The 9,773-nt window shown below is 44.4% G+C and overlaps 1 protein-coding gene across 2 annotated transcripts in view; it reads left to right on the top strand.

Moving 5' to 3' along the window:
• LOC124045503 (RBBP8 N-terminal-like protein) overlaps positions 1-9,097 on the top strand; it is a 35,500-nt gene extending 26,403 nt beyond the window's left edge. Inside the window, exons 4-14 of one of the 2 annotated variants that reach the window (XM_046364839.1) lie at positions 283-378; positions 1,435-1,547; positions 3,173-3,248; positions 3,329-3,519; positions 3,958-4,010; positions 4,129-4,220; positions 4,311-5,262; positions 6,724-6,832; positions 6,936-6,994; positions 7,093-7,186; positions 8,665-9,096. In XM_046364839.1, the coding sequence (XP_046220795.1) occupies positions 283-378; positions 1,435-1,547; positions 3,173-3,248; positions 3,329-3,519; positions 3,958-4,010; positions 4,129-4,220; positions 4,311-5,262; positions 6,724-6,832; positions 6,936-6,994; positions 7,093-7,186; positions 8,665-8,735 (1,906 nt within the window). In that variant the 3' untranslated portion in view covers positions 8,736-9,096. Of the gene's footprint in view, positions 1-282; positions 379-1,434; positions 1,548-3,172; positions 3,249-3,328; positions 3,520-3,957; positions 4,011-4,128; positions 4,221-4,310; positions 5,263-6,723; positions 6,833-6,935; positions 6,995-7,092; positions 7,187-8,664 lie in introns of both variants that reach the window. The other variant, XM_046364838.1, reaches the window with a different exon arrangement.
• Positions 9,098-9,773: the final 676 nt, after the last annotated feature.

Genomic DNA, 9,773 nt, shown 5'->3' with positions numbered 1-9,773 from the left:
GACTGCTGCCCTGAACCTTAGTCACTAGGGGGGAACCTATGTGGATATTGTGGTGTATTGCTACATATTACCGCACCGTTTTTAGGGGGGGGGATTATGTGGATATTATGGTGTATTGCTACATATTACCGCACCATTGAAGCTAGAAACGACCGTTACACCTGTGATAACGTCTACAAAATCTGTGTGTGCGACCAATAAACTTTGATTTGATTCACTAAAGGGTGACATGTTGATGTGTGGGAGACGTATTGATACCTGTTGGTGTGCTGGTCTATGTAGTGACACCAAGAGAATGGAGGAACTGTTCAACAGGAACCAACAGCTGAGAGAGCAGCAGAGGTTACTCACAGACAACATCAAACAGCTGGAAAACAGGTGGGTGGTGTGTGTGTGTGTGTGTGTGTGTGTGTGTGTGTGTGTGTGTGTGTGTGTGTGTGTGTGTGTGTGTGTGTGTGTGTGTGTGTGTGTGTGTGTGTGTGTGTGTGTGTGTGTGTGTGTGTGTGTGTGTGTGTGTGTGTGTGTGTGTGTGTGTGTGGGCATGTAGTAATGTGTCTGTCTGCGTTTGGGGTATTTTATGAAGCTCAGTTGGTAGAGCATGGCACTTGCAGTGGCAAAATAGTGGGTAGGATCCCCGGGACCACCCATGTGTGGCATGTGAATGACTGACAAAAGCCCCTGCTCAATGGCATGTATATTATAGTATTACATCATTTTTTTGTGCCACCAATGTGTGTGTGTCTGTGTGCTGTTTTAAAGTAACTGTGCAGTGAAAATATTACTTTTAAAAGTTTATATTCTGTTAACCCATACCCAAGTAATGTTCTTGACTCATTTTATACTTGTATTTGTGGCCAACGCATAAATTAATTTAAAAATAATAATAAATCCCAATTTAATCTTGTATCTCAAACAAACCGTTTCAGAAACGCTTGCTATTTATTTGTGTTTTTAACTCTTTATTGTTGGAAAAGGGCTAATAAGTTTTCTACGGTAAAGTCTACACATGTGGTATTCGGTGCATGTGACAAATAAAATGTGATTTGATTGGATATTTCCTCAAAGAGAGAATGATGTCATCCTGCCTCATTGGCTGAGCTGGCCAATCAGCGGTCTACTCGTATGAATATTCTTAATGACCGGTATGCTCCCACACCATTCTGTTATCGTGGGTATGACCACACCATTCTGTTATCGTGGGTATGACCACACCATTCTGTTATCGTGGGTATGACCACACCATTCTGTTATCGTGGGTATGACCACACCATTCTGTTATCGTGGATATGACCACACCGTTTCTATCACAGAAAAGCGTCTTTTTAACATATTTAATTACCTTTTTTTGTTTATAAGAAAAGTATTTCACCGGACAGTCTGCCTCTAGCTCAATGTTTGTCAGTGTTTGACCCCCCGCCGACCTCTGTGCTTCAGGTTGAGGGCGGGGCTGTGTGACAGGTGTACTGTGACTCAGGATGTGGCCAAGCGCCGGCAGCAGGAGTATGAGACCTCTCAGATCCAGAGCCTACAGCACATCTCCATCCTGGGTAGCTAACAACTAACACATCACATCAACCCCATTTAGAGTGCCAATTATACTGTGACATTCGGGGAATCTCTATGTTTTTTTTTTAAAGAGACCTCCTATGTCACCCAAAATGTTTATGAGCTTATAATAGTAAAGGTGTTATTTAACAGTACATTTATTTATTTATTTATTTTTCTATTTTTTACATTTTTATTAAAAGACCATGATCAAAACCACTCATGATGTCAACCAAATCACTTCAAAAAAGGAGAGTACCTGCGCATGTTCATCCGATTTAAAAGGAGAGTACCTGGGCATGTTCATCCGATTTAAAAGGAGAGTACCTGCGCATGTTCATCCGATTTAAAAGGAGAGTACCTGCGCATGTTCATCCGATTTAAAAGGAGAGTACCTGCGCATGTTCATCCGATCTAAAAGGAGAGTACCTGCGCATGTTCATCCGATCTAAAAGGAGAGTACCTGCGCATGTTCATCCGATTTAAAAGGAGAGTACCTGCGCATGTTCATCCGATCTAAAAGGAGACGACCTGCTCATGTTCATCCAACCAAAGTACTATGGAATAACGCCACTTGATGAAATGGAAAGAGACAGATGTTACACAATTCCCCAAAGTGTAATGACATTGTCATTGGGTCGACATTCTTGTTGCCTTGATTAATTGATGAGGTTTTCTGACAAAATAACCTTTTTCTGTAGAAAGAAAAGTTGGTACACCTGAAAAGAGACTATCCTGGAAGTAGAGTCATATGTGGGAAAACCATTGTTTAAACCATGACACAGATGGTGGGGATGTTCGTTTAATTCGGTAAACAAGCTTTTATTTTCATCTTTACCACTGTACAAATTGCATTTTAATCAAATAGGAGAGTGGTCGACAGGCAGCCTAGTGGTTAGGACGTTGGGCTGGTAGCTGGTTCAAATACCTGAGCGGACAAGGTGAAAAGTCTGTCCACTTAACCCTCGTTCCTGTAAAAACTGCACCGATCCGGTGTGTGACAATAAAACAACTTTTTTTTTCACTAATTAGAGAACCCCCCCCCCCCCACTGCATTTAGGAGGACTCATGTTCCATTTTAGGGGGTCATTTTAGGGGACCCCACCCCCTGTTCCCCCTGTAATTTGCACTCTGAGGTCCCCTTCTCCACACTCCACATGTCTCTCCAGCATTGTGTAAAGGTTCCCTGTTTTGTAGCTACAGTGCAGTATTTTCACATTAGACATTAGCCATGGCCTGGGGATTATTTTCCGTATTTTCACATTAGACATTAGCCATGGCCTGGGGATTATTTTCAGTATTTTCACATTAGACATTAGCCATGGCCTGGGGATTATTTTCAGTATTTTCACATTAGACATTAGCCATGGCCTGGGGATTATTTTCAGTATTTTCACATTAGACATTAGCCATGGCCTGGGGATTATTTTCAGTATTTTCACATTAGACATTAGCCATGGCCTGGGGATTATTTTCAGTATTTTCACATTAGTTAGCCATGGCCTGGGGATTATTTTCAGTATTTTCACATTAGACATTAGCCATGGCCTGGGGATTATTTTCAGTATTTTCACATTAGACATTAGCCATGGCCTGGGGATTATTTTCAGTATTTTCTATTTTGTAGCTGGAGAGATGAACATGATGAAAAAGGAGAACCAGCGGCTGCGAGAGGAAGTCAGGCATCTGAGAGTGACACTAGAGTAAGTTCTGTATGTTTTACAACATGTGAGTCTGTGTTTCTGTCTTGAGTGTTGTGAGCGTAACATGCTTGTCGTTTCAGAGGTCAGAGTGGACATTCCTCCTCCCAGGATGCAACTCCAGAGGTCAGATATTCGGCTGACCTTTCACCTTCTGCTATGCCACACATCCTCACAGCCATCAGGTCTTTTAACCAGACACCAGAGGGCGCCACTGCAGGGCTGTCCATAGTGAAGACTGAGACAGACCACAGCCTCTCTCTTAGAGTTGACGGTGAGAGTAAAGAAAACACTTCTCGTTATGAACCTTATGAACCTTATGAACCGTATGAACCTTATGAACCTTATGAACCTTATGAACCGTATGAACCTTATGAACCTTATGAACCTTATGACGCGTATAAACCTTATGAACCGTATGAACCGTATGAACCTTATGAACCTTATGACCCGTATGAACCTTATGAACCTTATGAACCTTATGAACCTTATGAACCTTATGAACCTTATGACGCGTTATGAACCGTATGAACCTTATGAACCTTATGAACCTTATGAACCTTATGAACCTTATGAACCGTATGAACCTTATGAACCTTATGAACCGTATGAACCTAATGAACCGTATGAACCTGTCATTTAATGATGACTCATCATCATCACCAGTATAATCATCAGGATGTCTTTTCTTCTTGTCTTTTGGACCAACCAGAGACACTACCTGAATGCAGAGATGTGAGGGGATTGAATGGAAAACAATCCTATGTAAGTATATTTTGTTGGTCTATAACAAATCGTTAACTAAAAATATTGAGGAATATATCACAGGTCAAAATGTCCTTGTCCTTCTCTCAGCCACCATATCTCTTTTTATCTAACAAAGGAATCCCATAAGCTCCTATCCATGTCCACTCCCATCACACAAGCATTGAGGCCAGAGCACAGTACAGCCAGAGGCAACGCTGGGCAGAAGAGGTGAGAAAGTGAGGCAATAACAGCAAATAGAGAAAAGAGAAACACATTCACATTCAACAATGTTCTCCTCTTCCCTCATCCCTCTCTTAGAGCCCATAGTGTGGAGGTGGTTGGTCAGCAACGCTCCCCTGTCGCTCCCACCATTCCACACCCCCTACTTGTCCAGAAAGACAGGCATCTCCCCTCTTCATCCTCCTTCTCATCCTCCTTATCCACCTCTTCCTCTCTACCTGGAGATGAGAAGCACAGCCGTCACCTGGTCCATGCTCCAGTCCCTTACTGGCCGCACCCAATCAAAAGTGCCCGTCTCTCCCTCCCCTGGCCCCTGCCGGAGCACTCCGACTGGGTCACCGTGGCCACCTCTGTGGACGACAGTTTGGTGTCCCAATCCAAACATAACCCCAACCTACCACGCTTCCCCAATCTACAGACCTACGTCCAGCAGAACAGCAGCCTTGGGAAGGCCTGGCTCAAGCCCAGCCACCCTCCCCAAGCCAGCCTGACCAGGAGTCTGTCCACTGAGCACGGAGAGAGACCAACAGCATGGGTACAGGACCATGACAGGAGGGTGGCACCACACTCGTGGAGGGAGGCAGTGGTGCAGGCAGAGATGGTGTTCGGGGAGAGTCTGAAAGAGGCTGACTGTCCTCTGGACCTGTCTGATCCTGGGAGGTCCAAAAGCATTAAGTCGCTACAGGACAGGAAGGCCAGCCCCACGCTACAGGACAGCAAGGCCAGCCCCACGCTACAGGACAGCAAGGCCAGCCCCACGCTACAGGACAGCAAGGCCAGCCCCACGCTACAGGACAGCAAGGCCAGCCCCACGCTACAGGACAGCAAGGCCAGCCCCACGCTACAGGACATGTACATAGAAGGGGAGACATCTAACAGGACCACCAGGACAGACTCCCCGCCACAGAGCCAGGCCTGTCCCCCCTCTTCCTCATCCTCCTCTTCCTCCACACCTGCTCTTCCTTCATCTTCCTCTTCTACACGTCCCACCAGCCAACAGAGACAAAGCCCCTACAACCACAACCTTAAGGTGCTCTACTTGATCCTACGTACACTACCGTTCAAACGTTTGGAGTCACTTAGAAATGTCCTTGTTTTTGAAAGGAAAGCACACTTTTTTGTCCATTAAAATAACATAAAACACATGATTTTCATACAGAGGCCCATTATCAGCAACCATCACTCCTGGGTTCCAATGGCACGTTGTGTTAGCTAATCCAAGTTTATTATTTTAAAAGGCTAATTGATCATTAGAAAACCCTTTTGCAATTATGTTAGCACAGCTGAAAACTGTTGTCATGATTAAAGAAGCAATAAAACTTGCTTTCTTTAGACTAGTTGAGTATCTGGAGCATCAGCATTTGTGGATTCAATTACAGGCTCAAAATGGCTAGAAACAAAGAACTTTCTTCTGAATCTCAACATTAACAGTGAACAGGCAATTCCGGGATGCTGGCCTTCAAAGCATAGTTCCTCTGCCCAGAGTTCCTCTGGATTTTTCTTTGCAACTCTGCTTAGAAGGCCAGCATCCCAGAGTCGCCTCTTCACTGTTATCGTTGAGATATTGAGGTGTTTTGCGGGTACTATTTAATGAAGCTGCCAGTTGAGGACTTGTGAGGCATCTGTTTCTCAAACTAGACGCTCTAATGTACTTGTCCTCTTGCTCAGTTGTGCACCGGGGCCTCCTATTCCTCTTTCTTATTCTGGTTAGAGCCAGTTTGAGCTGTTCTGTGAAGGGAGTAGTACACAGCGTTGTACGAGATCTTCAGTTTCTTGGCAATTTCTCGCATGGAATAGCCTTCATTTCTCAGAACAAGAATAGACTGACAAGTTTAAGAAGAAAGTTCTTTGTTTCTGGCCATTTTGAGCCTGTAATCGAACCCACAAATGCTGATGCTCCTGATACTCAACTAGTCTAAAGAAGGCCAGTTTTATTTAATCAGTACAACAGTTTTCAGCTGTGCTAACATAATTGGAAAAGTGTTTTCTAATGATCAATTAGCCTTTTAAAATGATAAACTTGGATTAGCGTGCCATTGGAACACAGGAGTGATGGTTGCTGATAATGGGCCTTTGTACGCCTCTGTAGATATTCCATTAAAAATCTGCCGTTTCCAGCTACAACAGTCATTTACAACATTAACAATGTCTACACTGTATTTCTGATCAATTTGATGTTATTTTAATGGACATAAAACTGTGCTTTTCTTTCAAAAACAAGGACATTTCTATGTGACCCCAAACTTCTGAACAGTAGTGAATAGCAATTAGCATGTGAAATAGACACACCACACACACACTCACCCCACAATCTCACACACACACACACACACACACACACACACACACACACACACACACACACACACACACACACACACACACACACACACACACACACACACACACACACACACACACACACACACACACACACACACACACACACACACGTGATTTAGTCATGTAATATGTCTAACCCCATCCACAGGAGGAAGAGCAGCCAGAGAAGGAGGAAGCTGAGGGGAAAGTAGATCAAAAGACAGGAAAGGACTCTGAGGACAGGAAAGTCCCTGTTCTGACCATCTCATTGCGCCCAGGTACAGGACAGCGCAACAAGGCTACGTGTTCATGTACAAGGGCATGTACAGCTGTGTCCATACCTGTGTTAGTATGTTCATTGATGTTTCTCTGTAATTACAGTGGTGCTCCTTGAGGCTCTGAATTCTGGATTGCAGAAGCAACTCTTCTCCAACGGCAAGGCAAGCATCTACTCTTCCTATATGTTGACAGTGTAAAAAATGTAACTGATCTGAGGTCCTCTTACAGTTAGTGTCATGTCATTGTTTGACATTTACAGTCAGGGAGCAGATCAGACCACCAGGAAGTGGAAGGCAGTCTGTCTGAGTCAGAGAGCAGCCAGAGATCCAAGAGGACTGGGCTGGACACAGAGGGTAAGGATGGATAAAGGGAGAGAGAGAGAGAGAGAGAGAGAGAGAGAGAGAGAGAGAGAGAGAGAGAGAGAGAGAGAGAGAGAGAGAGAGAGAGAGAGAGAGAGAGAGAGAGAAGCTGAGACAGAGAGAGAGAGAAGCTGAGACAGAGAGATAGAGACCAGAACATCTAATCAATCAGGATAAACCAAATAACAACATAGTCAAAACAAAACTATATTGCTTATTGGGAAACACAAACACAAACACAAAGCAAAATGCAGTGCTATTTGTCCCTAAATATTTGACCATGATTACTGATCAAAACCTTAGAAAAACCTCACTGAGTACAGGCTCAGTGAGCACAGCCTACAGCAGCACCGAGATCTTCTGCACAGATTCTGTCAGACCTGGGCCCTGACAGTAAATCTCAGTAAGACCAAAATAATGGTGTTCCAAAAAAGGTCCAGACGCCAGGACCACAAATACAAATTCAATCTAGACACTGTTGCCCAAGAGCACGCAAAAAACTATACATACCTCGGCCTAAACATCAGCGCCACAGGTAACTTCCACAAAGCTGTGAACGATCTGAGAAACAAGGCAAGAAGGGCATGCTATGATTGAGGGCATGCTACCAAATTGAGACTCTGCATGCAGAATTCTGCAAAAATATCCTTCGTGTACAACGTAGAACACCAAATAATGCATGCAGAGCAGAATTAAGCCAATACCCACTAATTATCAAAATCCAGAAAAGAGACGTTAAATTCTACCATTTATACATTGTTACAACACTGTATATATATATATATATATATGACATTTGTAATGTCTTTATTGTTTTGAAACTTCTGTATGTGTAATGTTTACCGTTAATTTTTTATTGTTTATTTCACTTTTGTATATTATCTACCTCACTTGCTTTGGCAATGTTAACATGATTCCCATGCCAATAAAGCCCTTGAATTTAATTTAATTTAATTTAATTGAAAAGCTGAGACAGAGAGAGAGAGAGAGAGAGAGAGAGAGAGGCTGAGACAGAGCTGCATTTCCTGACAAATTTAAAACCACCATTAAAGGTTTTCAAGACCTCTGATGAGAAAAGGCTACCCTTCCTGTTGGAGCAGAGAGCTGTGAGGTGGCATAAGTGTCAATAGATTGTGTCACTTTCACAGGAAATGTCACTTCAGAAAAGAGAGAGAGAGAGAGAGAGAGAGGGAGAGAGAGAGAGAGAGAGAGAGAGAGAGAGAGAGAGAGAGAGAGAGAGAGAGAGAGAGAGAGAGAGAGAGAGAGAGAGACAGAGAGAGACAGAGAGAGACAGAGAGAGACAGTGAGAGAGAGAGAGTGAGAGACAGAGAGAGTGAGAGACAGAGAGAGTGAGAGAGTGAGAGAGAGAGAAAATATGAGAAAGGGGGGGAGAGAGAGAGGATGGGGTAGAAAACCCAATGACAGCTAAACCCCTTTTCTGTTGTTGTGCCTCTTCCCTCATCCATGTTAAGTTCGATGTCAGAAAGAGGAACAAGGCATTGTGGTCCCCAGGAGGACCTCTCTCAGCTGTGTTCCACCCTGACTGCAACGGAGATGACGCCCTCACGGGGACAGAGGGGCAGGCAGTACCAAAGACTTGGACAGAACGTCTTCCATCTGACTGTTGTCCTCATGGTTCTAGCTAGTGGGCTTTATTCATTTCAATGGAATAACCTTGATAATGACTAACTAGATAATAACATTGTGATACATATTGAATCCTCCTCCAACTGATAAAGATTTTCCTTCACACTGACTTCCTGCTGTCGTCTCTGAAGGGGAATAAGTGTGCTGCAGCAAATACTTTATTTTCCTCTCTCTCTCTCTCTCTCTCTCTCTCTCTCTCTCTCTCTCTCTCTCTCTCCCTCTCTCTCTCTCTCTCTCTCTCTCTCTCTCTCTCTCTCTCTCTCTCTCTCTCTCTCTCTCTCTCTCTCTCTCTCTCTCTCTCTCTCTCTCTCTCTCTGTCTCTCTCTCTCTCTCCCTCTCTCTCTCTCTCTCTCTCTCTCTCTCTCTCTCTCTCTCTCTCTCTCTCTCTCTCTCTCTCCCTCTCCCTCTCCCTCTCTCTCTCTCTCCCTCTCCTCTCTCCCTCTCCCTCTCTCTCTCTCTCTCTCTCTCTCTCTCTCTCTCTCTCTCTCTCTCTCTCTCTCTCTCTCTCTCTCTCTCTCTCTCTCTCTCTCTCTCTCTCTCTCTCTCTCTCTCTCTCTCTCTCTCTCTCTCTCTCTCTCTCTCTCCCTCTCTCTCTCTCTCTCTCTCTCTCTCTCTCTCTCTCTCTCTGTCTCTCTCCCTCTCTCTCTCTCTCTCTCTCTCTCTCTCTCTCTCTCTCCCTCTCCCTCTCTCTCTCTCTCTCTCTCTCTCTCTCTCTCTCTCTCTCTCTCTCTCTCTCTCTCTCTCTCTCTCTCTCTCTCTCTCTCTCTCTCTCTCCCTCTCTCTCTCTCTCTCTCTCTCTCTCTCTCTCTCTCTCTCTCTCTCTCTCTCTCTCTCTCTCTCTCTCTCTCTGTCTCTCTCTCTCTCTCTCTCTCTCTCTCTCTCTCTCTCTCTCTCTCTCTCTCTCTCTCTCTCTCTCTCTCTCTCCCTCTCCCTC

This window comes from Oncorhynchus gorbuscha, linkage group LG10 (genome assembly GCF_021184085.1).
Source record: "Oncorhynchus gorbuscha isolate QuinsamMale2020 ecotype Even-year linkage group LG10, OgorEven_v1.0, whole genome shotgun sequence".
Taxonomy (NCBI): Eukaryota; Metazoa; Chordata; class Actinopteri; order Salmoniformes; family Salmonidae; genus Oncorhynchus; species Oncorhynchus gorbuscha.
The sequence above is the reverse complement of the archived record's forward strand: the minus strand, read 5'-3'. Positions and strand labels throughout refer to the sequence as shown.